Genomic DNA, 20,783 nt, shown 5'->3' with positions numbered 1-20,783 from the left:
AAATAGCCTTTTAAAAAGGCATTTCAGTTATACCAGGGAGGAAAAACTAAACAACAGCCTGAACAGCAGTTTGCCAACTATTCAAGAGGAAAAAGTGCCTCCAAATTGGAATGGTCTGCAGTTTTTCACTTAGGAAAACTGTACAGACAAAAGATCAAAACTGTAGGACTAAAAATGATAACGCCAGTGTATTTTCCAGAGAGTAAGGATTTCTTAGGGTGATCTCTTTTATCTCAACTACATAGGGGATCCAATAAAGTTAAACAAGCTTCCAAATGCAGGCATTCTTTGTCGGGTCACGGATCAAAGGAGCCAGGCACAGCATTCGTGCAATCAGAGACCCAATGAAAATTCAGAAGCTTGTCTAACTTTACCCCAACTACATGGTTGATCCAATTAAAAAAATATCAACCCAAGAAATCCTCTTGCATAATTTCTGGACCATCACAGCTACAACATCACTCTTACACTACTGTATTTCCCATCCTACTATCACAGCCCAGTGTTTCTAATACACTTAATAGGAGTCAGCAAGAAGTCCAAAATGCACTTTTACCCACATAAAAACCTTTCTACTCCCTCCTTGCTTACCCTGTTGGCTGTAACTGCTAGGTTCTGCAGATTCTGCAGTATCCCAATGTCTGCTGGGATCGAAGTTAAGTTATTGTGGCTGAGATCTAAGTATCGCAGCTTTCGGCAATAAAAGAGCTGGTTGGGGATCTTCTCTATTTTGTTGCGATTCAGATAAAGGCGCTCCAGGTTGGTGAGGTTGCCAATTTGCACAGGGATGTAGGCAATGTGGTTATACCACAGTTTAAGGCAAGTGAGACGGTGCAGATGCTGGAAGCTGATGATCTCCTCGATAGTCTTAAGGTTATTATCTTTCAGGTCAATCTCCTGGAGATTGTGGAGACTGAAGATGGAATGGGGAATACGTTCCAGGTCACAGCGGATCAGCTCCAGCTCTGTCAGATTGACCATCTTCTTAAGGCTGTTGAGGACAATGAGCTTGGTGCCCTCATTGTTGATGGAAAGTTTCTGGAGGTGCACGCCAACATCTGTCACCACCTGTGGCAACTTGGTGAGGTTGCTCTTCAGCCTCAGCACCTTAAGTCGCTTTAACTCCCTCAGGCCATCTATCACAATGTACCGATTGTTCTCTGCACTCAGGTTCCCCGTCAGGTGGAGCTCTTCCAAGGTCTTGAGGCTATAAATCCACAGAGGAATTTCCTTGATGTCCGTGAACTTAATGTGCAAGGACTTCAAGTTCTCTCTCAGGAAGGCAAGGGCTGGAGCCTCAATTTTGGCAGCTGTGTGGTAGAGCCACAGCTCCTTAAGGCTAGTGAGCTGAGCAATGCTTGGTGGGATAGTAACATCAGGGATGAGCTCCAGCTTCAGGACCTCCAGCTCAATAAGGTCAAAGACAGTATCAGGGATGCCACTCAGCATGAAGAGATGCAGCTCTAACTTGTCCTGGGAATTCTTAGTGATCCTCTGGCGCAGCTTCTCCAAGGTCCACTCGTTGTTGAGATTCAGCTGCCGCAATTTGTTCTCACTCACCTCAGACAGAAAGACAGCAAAGCGCTTAGAGTAAAGTGGGTCATACTGGTCGATTAGGTGCAGCATGAAAGCAAAGTCATTCTTTACATCTGGGATGTCACTATAGCTGCTTTCCTCTCGGATGGACTCAAAGGAGTATTTCTTGAGGGATCGTCTCAGCATCCACCAGAGCGTGTACATGCAAATCAGACCATAGAAGATCACCAGGCTGATATAGAAAGAGGCTAGGATTTTAAAGAGAGTGGCAAGAGGATGAGCACAGCGATACATGCGGTACCCAGTCAGGCTCTCAATGTCCACCTTGCAGTCAACATTGAACGTGATGTTGTTGACGTAATAGACAGTGTAGCAGATGATCAGTATAAACTTGATCACTTTGATGATGGTTTGTCTCATGTAGAGGCGATAGACAATGTCTCCCTCTTCCACATGCGTGCGGAACTTTTTCACTTTCTCGAACAGTGCTTTGGCTTGTTCCCCTTCCTTCTTGTCCAAGACGCCCGTATCAGACCGATCCACAATTCCTTGCTCAATTCGAGACTTTGTTCTTTGCAGCATGGGGACGGTGGCTTCCACATCCTCACTGACTGTAGAAGATTTCTTGTCCATGGAACCATTCATCTTCCCAAAGGCTGGCTTGGTATCACTCTCCTCTACCACCGTCTCAGACAGAGCCCTTGTTGTCCAAGGAGAGTCAAAGCACTTCAGCAGAATAGACACAAAATGCTCCAGCTTAGAGCTCGTCCGTGGAAACTTGAACCAGAAGTTGCTACAGGCCAGGAAGATGAGAGTGTGTAGCAGCACCAGATAAGGAAAATACTTGGCAAACCAATGAAGGCGGTTCTCATAACACACCGCATCCACGTAGTTATACTGGTGCCGGTCCAGATCATATTTTATTCCTGTGGGCCCTGTGTCTGCAGGTTGGACAAGACTAGAATTATAGTAAGTGGATTCTGGGGCTGCAGCTGTCCAACCTCTGAAGGAGTCATTGCAGGAGTCTTTGGTAACCCATTTACAGGGCAAGCAGATCATTTTGTCCTGGGTGACCTGAAGCGTCCCTCCAAACACTGCAATCATCAGCATGACTATAGAAATATAGTCTGTGAAGACATCCCACCATGGCTTCAGGATGCGGTATGCTGGCTGAGTGTCAGCAAAATAGCGCAGTTCAGTGACAGGAATCATGGTTCACCTGAAAGGAAACCACAGGCAGGTGTTACTGGCAGGGAACAGTTTGTTATCTTAAAACTGAAAACAGGGAACACAGGAAGGTCAGGCTATATTAAGCAGCTTCTGACTTAGCAAACAGTCAACATCACATCCAGCTTCAAGATAAATGAGTGGCTACATACTGAGCAAAAGCAGTTTACAACAGCTGCTGGGAGGCTTACAAGTAAATCAGTTTGTGTTCTTGGTTCCTGAGATGGGTATCCATAAAGCACCACAGCTGGCATCTCTAGTGGTTCAAGTGACCAAGAACTCACACTCCTAAAGCCAGAAGCACAAGAGCTGCAGTTAGCTACCTTGCTATACAAAGGCATGGAAACTGCCTAGATACTTGTTCTGTGGCTAGGGAATTCAGTGTAGTCAGCCTCCCTCCCATCTCTCCGGAAGTGCCAAGTTCATGCACAAATGCAAGCAGTTACCAATATGCTACTATGAAGCCAGATATCATCACTACTATCATTATCATACTAGTGCTGATCTTGCTCACAAGTCTGCAGCAAAGGAACAGCTGTACAATAAACGTTTTCTAGCTAGTGTTTCAATGAAGCTCACTACCACATCAGAAAGACAACTCAGGAAAGAGAGGACAGACAGCAGAAAAGACTGATAACAGGCCCTTCCCCTCCTGTTAACAGGTCTCGGTTTTTATTTTGCATTAATTCCCCAAGGAAGATTTGAGTTGTTTGCCCTAGGCTAGATACAGTTACAAGATCCCAGTGTAACTGCTCTTTGCTTTCTTTTATCTCCATTATCTTGGCAAGTGTGGGAGAAGGGGAAGGAAGAGGATTAAAATAGAGTTAAATTAAGTTATCTAATCAACCACTCCCACCTGACAAAACATCTCTCCACTGGGGATGAAATGCCGCAAGGGAAAAACAAAGGTTCTGGGAAGCAGAACTGCTTGTACCATAGTAGTTCAATGCTTTAAACTTCTAGATAAGAGTTCTGAGCCTGCAAATATGTGATCTGGGAAAAAAAAAAAAAAGCTGGTGTCCAAGTAACAGCAAGTTTGCCAAAACTCCTCAGACTCAGACAGAATACCCCTGAAAGCCTCATACTCAGTCCTCTGTGCAATGGGGGAAGCAGCAATAAAAGTAAATAACATCTGGAGACCACAGAAACCTAGGAATGAGAAAGCATTAGTCTCTCAGCCACTTTTGAGGCTGAACTCAGCAGTAAGGGGGAAGGCATCCCTTTCATATCTTTCCAACAAAGGAAATTATTAAAAGACTATTTGCTCAAAGCTGATCCTTACAGCAGATGCTAGGGGAGTGAAAATTAAAATAAGATGAAGCTTTAAACACACACAGAGCAAGTAGGAAGCTTAGAGGACTTAAATGTTCCATTTAAGGTCTCTGTCAGCTGAGTTTAAGCTCGCATTTTAGAAAGTTTCCAGCACTGAGAGCTGCAAAACAAGCCTTCCAAATGTAATCTCACACAGCACTGGTTTCCCCAGCTCAGCAGATAAAGAGCTCAGAGTGCCTGCTTTCCAGAACAAACAGCAAGATGCCGGCTTTGACTAGCTGCTGCTTGGAAAGACTACAAGCAGCAACAGAGCAGATCCTGTAGGACCCCGCCTAAAATGTAATAGAGTGCTTTGTTTCTACCACCACAGGATTTCTATTTGGGCTGCCTCTACCCCTCAGGCAGCTTTCAAGTCAGAGGAGTGTGTGAGAAAAAGATGACATGCTCCATTACAGTAGTTACACTTTGGAGGGGTTTCAGATTTAGACACTACCACAGACAGAGGTGGATATCCAAGCTGACCAGCTGTGCACGGTCCAGAAGACAGCTACATGCTCAGAATCCCAACACACCATTAGCTGGACACAGGGCTTCACAGTAAGCTGCTGCTCTGGATCTCACTGGCATCCTCACTCAACATGTTTTGGATCAGCTTCTGGCTACTTCTTGGCCTAGGGCTCCGACTAGCAGGTTCCTATTAAGCTATTCAAGCCCCAAGAATTTTATCTCTGGCCCTTACAAGGCAAGTGTTTCATATGGAAGCCTCTTAAAACAAGGAGGATAGCGGTTTTAAAAATCCAATAAAGAAAGCCAGAGTGGTAGCAAGATCTATCGGTAGATCATGCAATAGACGCACGATGCCCAGGCATACGGTGCAGTAATCTGGGGAGGACAGCAAGGGAGATGAAGGAGCAGTACTCACAAGGGGAGCTAGGCAGGCAAAGGACCTTCGGGAGCCAATGCGTTTAGCTGAAGCATGTTCACTGTACATAGCACAGCAGCTGAAAGAACAAGAAAAACTGATCTGGTCAGACAAATTACACCAGGAGTAGGAACTTTCACTGGCTGCAGGCTGAAACAATCCATCCCGGATTAGAGGCACCATGACCCTATGCCTCTGATGCTGGTCTCTGCAGCAGCTTGGGGAAAGAACCCAAAGTTGAAGCCCTACACTGCCAAATGCTCCAAAGGCCCACATGCAGAGGCCAGATCCAGTCCACAAGCTGCAATTTTCCAAACTCTGAACTCAAAAATTATAACTGTGGCAAGAGAGAAGTTGAACTGTCTGTGTACAGACCTTAGCTCAGTGATGCACCACAAGGGGCCACAGTAACCTGGGATGTCATGAGATTCAAGGGTGCCGCCAAGGGCTGCTGAATATTTACAACTGCCTGTACACCTTACAATACAAACACCTCCTACACACTTCACAAGGCAACTCAGAGATTTCAAAGAGGAATCTATGGTGTCAAAAACCATACTGACCTGTTCTGGTCTCAGTGCTTCGCAACAACAGTTAAGAAAACAATGAAAGCTAAAAGCTGGTGCTTTCCAAGAGGCACCCTCAATCTAAAACAGGCTGAGAACCACTGCCCTTCCTGCTCAGGTACTGCCCAAAAGTACCTGGCAAAGAGTTTCAAGGTGTACCTCCTGCCTCTGGCATGGATTTGCATGACGCCTTATGCAAATCATCTTATCTTATCTCATCTCATCTGTGCTTCAGGTTTCCTCATCTGAAAACTAAGCTATTTCTTATTCCAGGATGGTCAAGGCTTAAATGAGTTTTTTAAACCTCAGGTGCTCAGATGGAAAGCACCATGGGAAGACTAAGTCCAGTACAAAGAACAATCAATCCAAGCATCTTTCTTCACTCCCTACATCCCCAAACATAAGTGTAGCAATTCAGATGTTAACAAGGAGGTTCCTAAAGGACAACCTGGAAAGAAACACTTTATTTGTCCACAAACCAGACAAGAATGAAGCTCCAAATCAGTGTCTACTCCATCCTTGTATTCACTGCTGAAATCAAACAATCCTAGTATAAAGGTTTTTGGTCCCTACTAGTTTAGGTCACAGACAGTTCCAACCCCCAGCCAAGTCATCCATTTAGTCTTTCCCATCCCAGAATATTTAGTTTCTAGTTTTGAATTCCTGCTGTAGTTAGGTGGGGAGAGCCAAACCAAAACAAATGTCATAGTCAGGAACCAAAGCTTAATGGCAGGCTGGAGTCCCAAGGAAAATAAAACTAGCGGCTCCACACCAAGCCCTACCCCCTTCCGATCCCACAGTGCAGGACAGACCTCACAAGGAGAGTCCCCTGAGCCCTAATCTCAGAGGAGGTCTGTACTTTCTCCAGATCAAGTCCAAAATGCTTGGAGAAAAGGGAGGGCCCATCTCAGCTGCACCCAGCTGCTGGAATGCAGCTAGTTCTCTAACAGGGTTGGGCTTTCTAACTGTACCTACACCTATGGGAAACTACAGCTTCACTTCTGGCTGATTCATACCCAAGGCAAGATTTGATGATGTCAGAACATCCCACCACCAATAATCCAGCTTCACCTCAGGTTTCCTGCCCTCCCACGAGTTTCCAGTGGTGATTTCATAGTTGGTAGAGTATTCTCCCAACACTTCCCTAGCAGGCAGCATTCAAACTTTTCACAGCCTGGGTAATTATTCACAGTCCTCCTGAAATGCTTAGATCTAGTAGCAGCATGCTGGAACACTTTGCTTGTTCTGTCTGAAAGCCTTCAGGAGCCCATTCTGTTTTCTCCTTCTCTCCTGTAGTTAAAATCCAGCTGCTTGATATTCATGGGACAGGACTGCACCTCCTGAAGTAAGTTACAATGCAAGGGAGGCAGATTAAGAGGACATTGGCCAGCTCCCTCCCCTGAGGATATTCCCCCCACCCCCCCCAAAAAAACCCTTTTAGGTTACAGGACTGAGTTTTCTATTAGGAATCAGTGGGCACATCTACAAAGTGTGCTTTAATGCACATTAGCCTATTTTACTGCGCATTAAAGCGTCCCCCCAAAATTGCACTAAAACACTAATGTGCAGTAAAAATAGGCTACTGTGCATCATGTCACTAAAACACTTTTGTTACTGCGCATTAAGGCAGCCTAATACACATTAAATTTAGTACCTCTAATGTAAGGTACTAAGTTAATGTGCAGTAACAAAAGCACATTAATAAACATGTAGATGCACCCAGTAAGTGTTAATTGCTTGGTAGCTGAATTTGGTTTTCTTAAAAATTTGCCAAAAGGGAAGAGCTCATTTTAGGAATTTATGATCAAGTCTTATAGCTGGGGTCAAGCTCCAAGATTTCAGATTTTCTTGGTAGAGCTTTCAGCCTCATTCAGCTAAATTTGACCAGAAAGGAATAATCTCTCTCATGGCAGGAGATCAACCATACTAATATTCTTGCTCCAGCCTGTTTCAGAAGGTGAGCTAGTAAATGATCCTATAGAAAAACAGCAAGGCAGACTTGTTGCGCTTGCTAGGTATGCCAGCTGTATGGGATAAAAAGTCTCCCTTCACATCCTACAGCTTCTGAAGTGTTAAGAAATTGTCTGCCTGAAAGAAAACATCCATTTATTCTGGCTCAGGTTACCATCTTTTAATACTTAATGTCATCAAATGAATCCCTGAGTAAGGTGGGACAGGCCATATCTTATCTTCCTGTAATAATGAAATGAGACAACAGAAGAGGGGGAGATTTAATAGCAGCCTTCAACTAAAGGGGGGGTTCAAAAGAGGATGGAGCTGGGCTGTTCTCAGTGGTGGCAGATGACAGAACAAGGATCAATGGGCTCAAGTTGCAGCAAGGGAAGTTTAAGTTAGATATTCGGAAGAATTTTCTTACTAGGCAGGTAGTAAAACACTGGAACAGATTACCCAGAAAGGTGATGGAGTCTCCATCCTTGGAGGTTTTCAAGACCTGGCTAGACAAAGCTTTGGCTGGGATAATCTAGTTGGGAATGATCCTGCTTGGAGCAGGAGGGTGGACTAGATGACATCCTGAGGTCCCTTCTAACCCTCGTTTTCTATGATTCTAAGAGGAAAGGGACACATTCAAAACTTCACTCTGGCAAAAAGCAGCACATGTTCAACAAATGCTAGACGAAGGGGCATTTTACAGCAGTCAGTATTTGCTGTCCCACCCTCATTCCTAACACAGGGATTCAAGAAGGAATCCCTATACTATACACAATAAGCCAGTATAGAGCAGTGAATCCCTCCAAACTCTCCAGGGTGTATATAAAAGTCTTGCTGATCATTTCCATGAGAGATAGGAATGAGATGGTCTGCATCAAGTTGTGAACTCCAGTATGAGGCAAGCTTCAAGGACTGCGCTTTATAACCTTTATTTTGGAGCATAAAACTTGCACAGTGGCTTACTTTGTGGATTAGGCTGAGCATCCATTTTGCAGCAGGGGCTTGCCACTTTGAGAGGAGACTGTTTGAGAAACTACAACAGCTATCGAGACCCATCAATACCAATTGTTTCAACAGGGGAGACTGCGTGGATTTTCTACCATGAGGCCCCTAACATCACTTCCAAGGAAGCTGAGAAAGAAGCTGGAGCCTGGCGCTCCCACACACTTGAGGGAAAGACTGTTTAGAAGAGGGTGCTTTGCTAAGCAGGGTGAGTCTCTAATGACTCATTACAGAAGAAAGAAGGCAGGAAAGTCTGCGTAGCTCAAGGATACTAATTCAAGGACCCACAGGATGGATGACAACAGACTTTGGGGAGGGCTGGTTTCAAAACTTATTTTTCCAAATACCTGTATTTTTAGAATACAGCAAATTTGATTAAGAAACCCTTCTGCTAAGCATGTAGTCCTTCCTTTCCTGCATCAACAGGGATGTAACAGGAGAGCCCAGAACCCTATAGCTAAGTGGGGTCTGGAGAAAGTATCTAAGCAATGGGGACTTGAGAAGGCTGTGGCACTGGTTCCAGGGTTGAGGACAAATTTGTTATGGGGTCCCACTGTCCAGCCAGGGAAGAGTGGACCAACTTGCAACAGTTCTGTAAGGGGGTGAGGGGGCAGAAGCAAGCATCAGGTAACAAGTCTAGTGAACAGATTACACCACCTCCACATCCATCTCTAGTTGCAGAGCCTATTCAGTCCAAAGCCCCAGAAACAGGGCATGTCCCTAATGCCATGAACTCTGGCTGGAGACTGAGGGGAAGGGAAGGGTGTCTATGCAGTGAGTTTAGAAAAAGAGATCATTTCATTCACACACAGAATTAAATTGGTCTTTGTGAAGCTTGCACACTGACAGCAAATTTCTACCTATTGGGCATTGTTCTTCACTTCTCAGAAACAGGGAAAAGCAAGCTTTCCAGTTTCAGGAGTATAATCACCAACACATTTTTTAAATTGTGCATGCTGTGGAAAAGTACTCTTACAAGTCACCTGCCTCAGAGCTTTTTATTTTTTGTTTTAATTTTTCATCAATGAGCACTTACCCCTCCCCCCACAACCCTGCAGTAGCTTTTCCCAAAGGAACCGACTACAGCTGCTGTTGACTGCTTGATGGACTCAACTTGCACCCTGCAGAGAACAGCTCCAGAATACCTGGGGCTGAGGCACCATTTAACAGAGACTGTGCACAGAGATACAGCATGCAGACTGCAACCCTACTGATTTTTAAGGCAAACAGCAAAATAACTGAACCATTGTCAGCCCAGCCCACAGCCCCCATATTTAGATGCAAGAACAGCTTCCCACGTGGCTTCTCTGGAGCCTTTGCAAATTCATTTGAATACAGCATCATGTTCCACCACGTCCACCACTTTAACTAGACAGCCTTCACAACCATATTCTCTTTGTTAGAACTGAAGTCTAGAATGAGATCATTTTAACCGTCTACTACAGTATACCTACCTACCACTTGTAGCAGATCCATGCACAGCTTCATGGCCAGTGGTACAAAAACTGCTACAATAGCAGTCAAATGTAACCTTGGACTTTTGCAACTAGTCTGCCACATCCAGCATCCACAGCAGCCAGAAGCATTAACCAAATACCAATGTTGTCTTCTGATACACAAACATCCACACAAAGAAGGACGATTGTCAGGGACGTCACAAATGTTTAAAACACCCCAAACCCAAGTAACACTACTCCTCAGAAACAGAGTTCACAAGCAACGCAATCAAAACATACCGCTCGTCTGGAGCTCTGACTCTCCCAGGCCCCAACGGCAGCAAGTGGAGACCGAGGAGCTCTTCTGCAAACTCTTCAAAGCAACTATTATAGCTACTAAAATCAGGGTCATGCAGAGAGTACAGAGTGACAGCTTAGTTACAAAGGCATCCTTGGGTTAAGAAAACATAATTCAGAAGCCTGGAACCCAATCCAGACAAGTGAAAACTAACTTCCGGCCTGTCAGGAAAACTATTGACCTGCATTTGAAATTCCTTTTTCGCAAAGCCTGACCAGCATCTCCAACTAGGGGCTGAAAGCAAGCGGAACAGGCATCTTTGTTCAGTTTTACTGGACGATCCGTCAGCCTGGCTTAATATTTGCTAAATACCTTATTTAACCCCACCAACCCCCAAATTGCCAGTCTCACAGCTACGTAGCTAATCAGGAAAATATTGTGATTACAGACCGAAGATCCAGGATATCCTTGGACAAGTAGCCTTAAGATGTCCCACCCTGCACTTACTTCCAGGATCCCTTAAACCAAACAGGTCAACTCTGAAAAGGATGTTGCACACAATAAGCGAGCCCAGCCCACAGTTCATCCTTATCTGCTGCAATTGTTCAGGTCTACCTTTAGCCCATAACTGTGAGACTCCCTCCCAAGACATGGGCTGTCAACCAAAAGGAAACAGCTGTACCATAAGATTTCTTACTTCTGAACAACCCAACAAGGATACAAAGGTTGGGTCAGGCCCAAACAAAATCAAGAGCAAATTGGGAGGGACTGAACTTTATTCCTCTGCTAAGTTGAGAGTCCCCCCCATAGTGAACCATACACATGACAAGAAGCCTTCAGCATGCCATGGCTATTCTCTCCTGCCCTAGAGTTTTGCCACCTGTAATATCAAAAACAAAACAGCAGAAAAAGTCCCTTTTTTCAGACACCAGGAGACCTAGTTAAAAAAACAAAAAAAACAAAACAAAACTTAAAGCCAGAAGGGCAACTGGAGATTCTCCTGCCTCTGCTGGTGTTCGGCCCAGAGAGAGAACGGGTGTGCTAGAGCACAAGTGTCTGGAAGCAGCTCCCCATTTCCACGCACCTTTCAGAAAAGCTTCCTAGCACAAGGCCAGCACAATGAGCCCAGCTGGAAATGCCAGAAAACTGGGGATGGAAGAGAGCTAAACCAGGCCCATCCCCTTTCAGAATAGCTTACAAGGTAAAAGATGTTGAAATTTGTGGCCAGAACTCCAGAGCTCGGTGTAAGTAGCACAAAGGGTAAAAGACAAAACAGTCATGCTGTGAGACAAAGCGATTCTTTCCACATCAGTTTGCCTCTCTCTATTCAGATTGGGATATAGGAAGTTTCAAAAGGGACATGCTGGGATCTTCACCATTTAGAATCAGAGCTACACTGCAGTACACAGAGTTAGCGTTACACTAACAGCCAAGCTAACACCAACACTCCACTTTGCATTTGGAAGTGAGCAAATCAAATCTTCCAAGTCACCCCCCTTCAGATAACAGCTCTAGATGCCAACTTTACGCAGGAGTGACAAAATTAATCCCTCCTGGCTTTTTTCTCCTTGCTTTGTTTTTACATGTTAACACTGACTCATTCGCAACTGTAAGAACACAAAGAAGCCAAGTTACGATTCAGCGTTCATCTTACCAGCGTGTAACTGCTGTTTTGTAGTTGCTGCGCTAAGTTGCCCTTTGCAAAAAGGTAGGTGCCAACAAGAGCTGTTTACTTTCTTCCTGAATCAGCCCACCGCTGGGTGACCTCCAGCTGCCGATAGCAGGGTAGTAGGTTCTCGTGTGGCCAGCCCTATAGCACTCACCGCTGTCCAAGCTGCATGCACACGATGAGAAAGCAGACTGATTGTAGAGTTGTATTTCCCAGTCAAAATTAGACAAGAATAATCCCAAAGGACCCAGACCACAAATGGGATGTGCCTAAGTGACTCAATAGGAAACTGCCCTTTAACAGATCTTTCCATCCAGCTGCAGGATTAACAGCGTGTTCTTGCTCTGGTAGCACACAAGCTACTTGCACTGACTCAGCTTATAAACTGGCCTTCCCCAACAAGTACAAGAAAGAACATGGGCAGAAGAATCAAACAACCCAGGCTGGAAATGTGATCACCTGCTCCACCTGACTTTCAGTAGCACCCCACCCACCTGGAGTTTTAAGCTCCTATGCCATCGGTGCAGTCCAGGATGCAGCAATAGCTCTGATGTCAGCATGACACACAGCCACACAACTGGGTAACTTCAGGCAACTTATTGGAATAATGCAAACCAAGGACAGAACACTAGACTGTCTGGTTGTGAATTACAAAAAGATAGATCAGTGTCTGAGGCACCCTGTCCAGAATTAATTGCTTCTTCCAGCTACAAGGAGTACAGGTGCTTTAAGGACAGTGGAATTTTACAGCCATCTTATTTCAACAGAAGAGACTACATGTGCTTGAGCAGGAACATGGTCTATGCATAACTCCCAGGCTTTCAAACCCAAGAGCATTTTAAAATAATGATAACCCCACCACTGAAACCCCATAATGCAAAGCATTCAAAAACAGCATTGAAGAGTTGGACCACAAAGTTTTCTCCTGTGGGAAAAGCTCCCCTTTCATTTCCATCTTTCACACAAGCCACATACCCAGGAAGCAAACAAGGCAGTCTTTGTCTGACATTGTGTCACCCATTTGAATGGCAAAGTTACAAAGTCAGAGTTCAGCCACCTGAACAACTCCTAACTTTTAAGGCAAACAGCAAAATAACTCTATGCTGGACACTAAGATTGACTGAAGTAACATTCAGACTAATGTTTCAGGTTAAAGGACAGGATCACTCAGCTGGAATAGACCAGACAGCCTCAATGCATCAACCAAGCTTTCAGAGAGCACCTCCTCCATTACTGGATGAGACTTTTCAGAACCGAGTTCCATTACGAAGTAGATGAAAGCAAATCAGACAAAGAAAAAGGTACGCTCTTTTTCCTACTACAGAGAAATTAAAGAAACTGAAGTTGGAGACAACAGAGCTGTGCTATACCAGGAACAAGAGGAGACTGAGAAAACAAGCTACTGGGTTCAACACAGAAAACACTCAGGGAAGATGCTCACATTATCTATCAACCAAGACAAATGACACACTTGGAATGAAGACAACAATGGTAACCCAGAAAGACTGCTGAAACACTGAAGGAACACAGGCAAAGGAGAAGGCAGAGAGAAACAACTGAGACATGCCAGCAAATATTAGTATTTAAACTGTCAGCCAAAGAGAGGACAAATATTTTGATCCCCTGCTTGCCCTATATGCTAACAGGTCTTGCCTTCAAAATCAGAAGTATTCTGGGACAGATATCCAAAGTATTCTAATTCCAGTAACTGCAATACCAAGCTTAGAACACTTCCAGACCTCTCCCAGGCAGAGAGTAGTAATCACAACTTACCTGTCCCTCACCTGTCACCCAGCTGCTGATGAGGACAAGACTCTAGAGGGAAACGTGCTATCTAGTCTTGTCCCCAATATCTTACCATGCACAAAGGTGAGCAGTATCTACAGGAAGCTACTTCCTATGAAGTGCAAGTCTAATTTTATATGGAACATTGATAGATAATGCTTAGTACATAAAGCAGCAGTGTGTTTTCACACCAGCGAGGCCATGGCTGAATAGCTTTTAATCTCAAATGCTGTCCAATAGCAAAAAGAACCAAAAATAAGATTACACAACCCAGCTAGAGCAGCTGAAATTCAAGTTGCAATACAATCTGCATAGGGCATATGAAGCTTAAAAGAAAGCTTTCTGGAAGTTTTCAACAGATTGTGCATCTTCTAAATGAAGACTAGGGTTAAATTAGTGGTATAACAGCTTGTATGTACGTATCAAGCCTTTGACACAGCTCAGTCTCATTTTAGAAAGAAGTAATGCAGGTGCAAAGGCTCATCCTAATGCCCTTTCTGTATCATACAGCCAAAACTGGTGGCCTGGGTCTGCCACATGCTATATTTCCATAAAGGTTTGCATTTATTTTGCAGGATTCCTAGTGCCTGCATTCCACCAATGCTTCCTTCATAATTCCCCATTTAGTCTCTTTGACCACCATTTATGATCAATTTAGTACTCGAATGCCAGTTCTCTCTCTCCTTCAAATACGGCTTGAAACAAAATCCTTCCACCAAGCCCCAGTAAGGCACCAGAGTGATAAACTGAAAAACAAAACAAAACCTGCAGCACTGTAGGAGTAGACCATGACTGAAATACCCAGTTATTTGTGCACCTGAGCTGTACTGTAATTTAGAATGACCATTACCTAGACCAGGGACCATTTCTCCCCACTCAGGGATTGTTATATTCCTAGGAACACCACATGCTCAACACTTAATCATTTGCTTCGTTAAAAGCAGTTTAGACAACCTACATTTCAAAACAGGGTTACCACAACCTGGGTTGGAAGCAGGATTTCCTTCAGGAATTGTTATTTAATGAAGATTAACAGTTAGAGATAAGAGACCCAAGTGCTATAGAATGTCTTATTGGCATTTAAATTCTATTCAGAATGCAGTTTAAGTATGAAGAATCAAGATTTACATTCTTTCCAGTGCTCTACCAGCTACCTCAGATCAGCTCTTTACAGACTATGCCACTCTAAATGCAATGCACAGCATCTCTAGCCACCCAGAACAGGATCTCTCACCCCTGGGACCAGTAGCTCACTTGGAAGAAAAGATTTGTATTTGCTTTCACCACTATTGTAACGAAGGAGCAATCAGGCAGAATATTCTTAGAGCTAGTCTCTGACATTTCAAACTGGCTGAAAAATTACTTGCTGAAGAATTACTGAGCATTCACTTCAAGTGGACAGCATGCCAACCCCAGCATCCTTAAACCATGCCTCTCCATAGAGTTTATGACCTGGAGCTGACCAGGAGATGCCTGCATTGTACTGCAGTAACCACCTGGGTCCCTAAGAAAGCAGAACTTCTGTTAAACTGAATAGTGCTTGTTTTTCAAACAAATCCCTTGGCTATGCAGTTGTCACTAGGGTATTTGTTAAGAATACGCCTTGAAAAACCATCTGCTTTGTTTGTCTGAGAATGGATCTATAGTCATATGACTAGGAACTGGGCATGTAGTTGAAGGTACCAATCAAAATGCAATTTAAATGATGCTCAGTTCCATGATTCCTTCCATCTTCAAGCAGTGCCTCAAAGGTAAAGAGATGTAATGTACTACTACTGCTCTTCAGCACCAGCTGGCAGACACACTTCCATCTGGTCTTGTGCAGCCATTGCTCATACCCACCCTTGCATGTTTTAAGTTACAGTTAGAGAGCTAACACCCAAGTGCTGCCATTCCAAGATGCGTGTCACTACAACTCCTGACACGGGAGCTATACTACAGCCCTTACCCCGCAGCTGGGTTCTGCTATCTGCACTTCAGTTCTCTGTGTTGGAAAGGGCTGATGTCCTTGCGTGCCAGATCTTGACCACGTGCTGAAACGCTGCATTCCCCACACGCCATGGGAACAGCTTCCCTGAAATGAAATAAAGTCTTATCAGCAGAGAAGGTAACAATAGCAAAGTTGAAGCAGGTTGAATAGCAAAGTTAAAGCACCTTTCTATAAAGGGTGTGTGGTGGATCAGTTTCAGTGTGGAAGGGGAAGCGCTTAGAAAGGGGAGCTGAGATCCAGGAAAAGACCCTCTAAGAAAGGTAGAAAGAGCAGTACCACAGTTGGAAATTTAGGAGGCAGCCTAGGTAGGCATCAGGCAGGATTCTTCCCAGGATTTCTTATTCTGAAGATTTCAGCAAGAGTAGATTTGCAAATGTTTAAGAACATGCTAAACATTTCTGTACCCCTTCACAGCATAATGGAGTCTAGCTGCTGGGAGGCAGGTTCCCCTTAAAGGCAGGCACGCAAGCTTGATCCTCACTATTTTAAACTAGAGGGGTTGGGTCCTAAGGTTTTAGAGCATTTTAGATGAAGAACAGGATTGTGTCTGCTCATCAACCTCTGCCCACTAAGGTTCTCTCCAGCCAGCCAGCTTTGAATCCACTCTCTCAGAGAGTATGACCTTTTCTTTATTGCCCTAATTTCAAACTATAAATGTAGCATGCTTGGTCCCACTAAAACACATGCACAGAGGATTATGTTTATATTATTCACCCACTATAATAATATTGGGGGCTGGGTCAAGTGGTGACAAATGCAGCTCCATTCAAGAGTTAATGTTTAAGATTTTTTCGCTGTCTGTAGCCTCTGAGCCAAGAGAGCCGGGAGCACAGGCAAGGAAGCAGACCAAGGCTTGAGGTGCTCCTTCATCTCACTGCACAGTGAACTAACTGGTCCTGGAGGGCAGGGGAGAGGGATTCAGCATGTGTCCAGCCCAAGAAGGTTGAGGGCACAGTCTGGGACTGGAAGGGAAGAGATGGTGAGGAAAGAGATTTTCGGAGTTAATGGGGAAGGTACTCAAGACCCCAAATCCCAAACCATGTGAAGTGTAATCACGTGACTAGTATGCTGCCGTAGTAACAACCACTATTATAGTCGAGCCTGGGGACTTTAGAGAACTGTCTATAGCAGACCCCGTAAGTATTCCCTTTACCAAGCAAAGATCCCACCGACTTTCACGTCTCACATCACCTCTCCTCAGCAGCAGCTCGCCCCAGCACAGGTGACCCTGTCGCTGAACTCGAGCGCATCCTGCCCACGCCACATCGCACCCTCAGCCCTGGAGAACCACTGCCCAGGACACGGGCTGGAAAACCAACCCCGACCACGCGTGTCTGCGCTGGCCAAGGAGAGGAGCAGGGCAGGGAGCTCGCTGCTCCCCCAGAGGTCGGCCAAGGCCCCCCCTGCGTGCACCGCGCTGCCCCGCCTGACCCCGCAGGGGAGGGGAGCCTCCCTCCGCGTCCTCGGCACATCTCACGGGCAGACCCCACCTCGACCCCGCGGCCCGGGCCGGGGAACGGCTTTAGCGCGGGTTACTCAGCACTTCCCCCGGGCGCAGCCCACCCCGCTCCGGGGCCGCGGCAGCCGGGCAGGCCCCGCCTCGCTGCCGGGACCCGGGAACCGGCTCGCACGCGTCCGAGCCAGCCAGCCAGCCACCTAGCCTAGCCTAGCCTAGCCTAGCCTAGCCTAGCCAGCTCCTCCTCCTCCTCCCCGGCCCGGCCGCAGCAGCTGTCCCCCGGCGGGACCAACCCGGCCCCGCACGCACCTGGCAGCACCCGCTCGGCTCTAGCCCCAGCTCCTTTTGTTTGCCCCTCACTGCACCACTCGTGCTGCCCCGCCCCGGAAGTGACCTCATCCTTCCCAACATGGCCGCCGCCGGCTTTCCCTAACGGGGGTGTGAGGATGGGAAGAGTAACGGGACCCGCCATCTTTATACCGGGCGGACGTGTTGACCGTGGCCTGCGAGTGCCACCATGTTGGTGGAGGGCGCGTTCGGCCGCGTGGCTGCCATGTTTGAGTGGGGCACGGCCTTAAAGGGACCGTTCCGCGACCTGTCAAAACTCTTCCCTGCCCTGGGGGCTCGTGTGCTCTTTAGCAGTGCCCAGGCAGCAGTGGGACCGCGCGTTAGGGCCTCATAGGCTGTCTTTTGTGGGTTCCTAGTAGCTTAGAGGGGAAAGGACTTAAGGTCCTGGGTTCAAATCCTACCAGGGCTCTTCATCCTAGGACAGATGCAGGCTGCAGGGGGCATGTATCAGATGAGGCCATTTGGATCAAGGCTTTGATTTATGTGGGTGTACAGCACCCCCTGCCCTCTCATTTCCTTTGCCTTGAATTACCTGCTGCTCTCCACCCCGAGGCCTCTACCTTTCAAATGTTGCTCCTAGCGGGAAGTTTCCTCCTCTGTGTCCCCCACTTCCTTTCCTCTTTTGTGTCCTTGTGACAAGGCGTTTAGCAAAATTCACAGATTTTGTTGGAACCTGGCAGACCGCGCCACGAGGGCTGCACCCCCCTCGGACTAGACATAAGTGAATTGAATCAGCCGTGCCCGTCAACATCAGGGGGGCGACCCTAGAGTGTGGTTAATAAATGACCTTGCAACACAAGACACCAGGTGCCTATCAAATGCTGCTACCTTTTCATAACCTGGCTTGTTTTAAGGATCTCTTTTAATTCGGAGTGAAAGCAACTCAGATTTAAAGCATGTATATCCGATAAGGCAGGAGTGATGCCCTGTTACAGATCATGTTGTCCTTGTTTAACCTTCCGCTTTCAGAGAGAGAAATCAGGAAGCAAAGACGCAAGAGCTCAAGAACAAGCCCTGGAGTTTTGTTCAGGCAGATGTGGTTTATGTGACATCAGTGAAGAGCTCTGAGTGCAGAGTAGAAACACAAACGGGGTGAGTGGCCCTGCCCCACTTAAGTTGTATTAAAGGCAGGCAGCATATTCAGTACTGTGTAAAACACAAAGCAGAGCAACTTACTTTCCTGGTTGATTCCATTGTGCATCACGTTTATGCTTATAGGTATAGAGGATGCTGAGATCTAACTGCTCTTTGGTAAACCTATTTGTCATGTATTTATTTTTATTTAGGGCCAGGTTGTTCTCTCTTTGAAGTCAAGAGAATTTTGGCCGTTGATACCAATGTGTACAGGTGTAGATAGAAGCCAAAGTCCAACCACAAGTAAGGTAAGTATTTATTTATTTTAAATATATTGACATATATTTTAACTTAAACACTTTTAATGTTTTAATAACAGTAACATTTCTCACAGGACCAAAATGTTTTGTTCTTTACGTACTCTTCTCTTAGCAGTTCAGTGTTTAAAACCTGCCCGGTTCATTTTCCTGAATATTACCTTGGTTAGAATGAGTGGTTTAAGTTGGGAGAGAAAGGTACACCATCTGGTCTGGATCATCTTCTTCCCTGAACCTTGAACACGCACTCACACTGGTACAAACTGGGTGTACACCACTTCCATTCTGCTCTGGCATCATTTTATACCCAGGTTCCAGTGGAGAGGCAAGCTTTGATGTACAATGGTATTTAGGCCCATAGTTTGTATGTCAGTGCCTTAACACAATGGGAAATTAGGCATCTAAATATGAGTTGGGTGCTCACTACCTTTGTAGATCTGGGCCTCAGCCCCTCAGCAGATGGAAGTCTTCAAATCTCTAGAGTAATCTAGTAAATGCTGTCATATATAAAAGGGTTTCTCAAAATAGAGTTGGGACAATCAGTGATTTTGAGGAGAGTTTACATTAAGAGGGAGGAATTGATTTAAACTGCATGTTTTATAGCCTTTCCCTCAGGGCCATATAAAGACCAATCCACATCCATTTACCAAAGCTGAACATTTGTAAAACCTCATTAGATTTCCATGACAATGGCTCACCAGTGTAGGGCCATTTGCAAATGTAATGGTTGTTTCACCGTTGCCATGAATAGAAACATAATTATTAGATGGTGACTTATGTCCGATGGTAATTTTGCAGCATCAGTAAAAGCAGGCTGATTCACAGGGGTTATATTTATTAAGCTGACTCATGTTGAAATGTTAGGCAGCATCATTCAAAAAAAAATCATAAAGGAGAGTTCAAAGGCATTCACTGTAATCTTCAAGGCAAACCAAGCAGTTGTGAGTGATTGCAGTAAGTGCTTGGGAGTAGTGGTTTATAACTGGCACTCACTGGCTATTATTTCCATAGTAAAAGATATATCTGTAGCTTTCTAGGAACTTCACATTCACCAGGGTGCTGCACACTACTCATTGGCATTACAGACTGCATGACATGCAGCTGAATAGCTCTGATTCCATTCAGGAGAGGACAGTGGTGTTCAGACACATAAGCTAATTCACTGCACTATTATGTGTGTGTGCATACACACATACATATATCATTTTTATTATTATTTTCAGTATGCCTTTTCTTTTTATGATGTATAAAGGAGGTCTAGGAACATGTTTTTTTCTGATGTTGCTTACTTCATCAAGTCCAGGACTATCAGCCAGTGTCTTTCTTTGCACACCTTGGTGGACACCCAGATGCTATTTGTCCGTGCTTTCCATCATTTATGGAATAGGCAGGGACACTGAATCTTAAACGACCATCATTTTTCTCACAATTGTTTATGCAAATATTTGAGTTAACAAGAAGCTTTAAAAAAATCAAATAATTTTAAGACAGCTAAATAAAAAAAAACACACTACCTCTCTCAGTGAGTCACATCTGCAATGTTACTATCTGACTGGCCTAAAGGACAAGCACAGGGGCAAGAGCCAGGAGACCTTGTTCAATCCCCAGTTCTCTCCCAGATGTACTGACAGCTGAAAACAGTCACATTCCCCTGTGCCTAATTTTTTTTCCATCTATAAAAGGGAAAGAGTAATTATTTACTTCCCAGGGAAGTTGCAAGACCCAATTCATGAATGCATGTAAAGCATTTTGAGATCCTAGTATTTATGGAAAACAGAAGCAAAGAGGGGACTGACGTGGGCCCAAATAACACTTTCAGAGTCTGTTTTAGATTCCAGCCCTTCTGGCAAATTAAAGTTAGGGATTATAATTCCCATATCATTATGAACCCTGATGAAATCCCAGTTCTTTGGACTACCATCTAAATGTGGCCCT

General features: G+C 45.2%; 1 protein-coding gene across 4 annotated transcripts in view; it reads right to left on the bottom strand.

Annotated features, from left to right (window-relative positions):
- LRRC8A (leucine rich repeat containing 8 VRAC subunit A) overlaps positions 1–17,509 on the bottom strand; it is a 28,943-nt gene extending 11,434 nt beyond the window's left edge. The window contains exons 1-4 of one of the 4 annotated variants that reach the window (XM_019475881.2): positions 17,419–17,509; positions 15,612–15,737; positions 4,958–5,036; positions 592–2,755 (exon numbers count right to left, since the gene is read on the bottom strand). In XM_019475881.2, coding sequence (XP_019331426.1) covers positions 592–2,748 — 2,157 coding nt within the window. In that variant the 5' untranslated portion in view covers positions 2,749–2,755; positions 4,958–5,036; positions 15,612–15,737; positions 17,419–17,509. Of the gene's footprint in view, positions 1–591; positions 2,756–4,957; positions 5,037–10,211; positions 10,285–15,611; positions 15,738–16,371; positions 17,283–17,418 lie in introns of those variants that run through there. The other 3 variants (XM_006272303.4, XM_019475882.2, XM_019475883.2) reach the window with 3 other exon arrangements.
- Positions 17,510–20,783: the final 3,274 nt, after the last annotated feature.

The sequence above is a fragment of the Alligator mississippiensis genome, chromosome 12 (assembly GCF_030867095.1).
Source record: "Alligator mississippiensis isolate rAllMis1 chromosome 12, rAllMis1, whole genome shotgun sequence".
NCBI lineage: Eukaryota > Metazoa > Chordata > Crocodylia > Alligatoridae > Alligator > Alligator mississippiensis.
The sequence above is the reverse complement of the archived record's forward strand: the minus strand, read 5'-3'. Positions and strand labels throughout refer to the sequence as shown.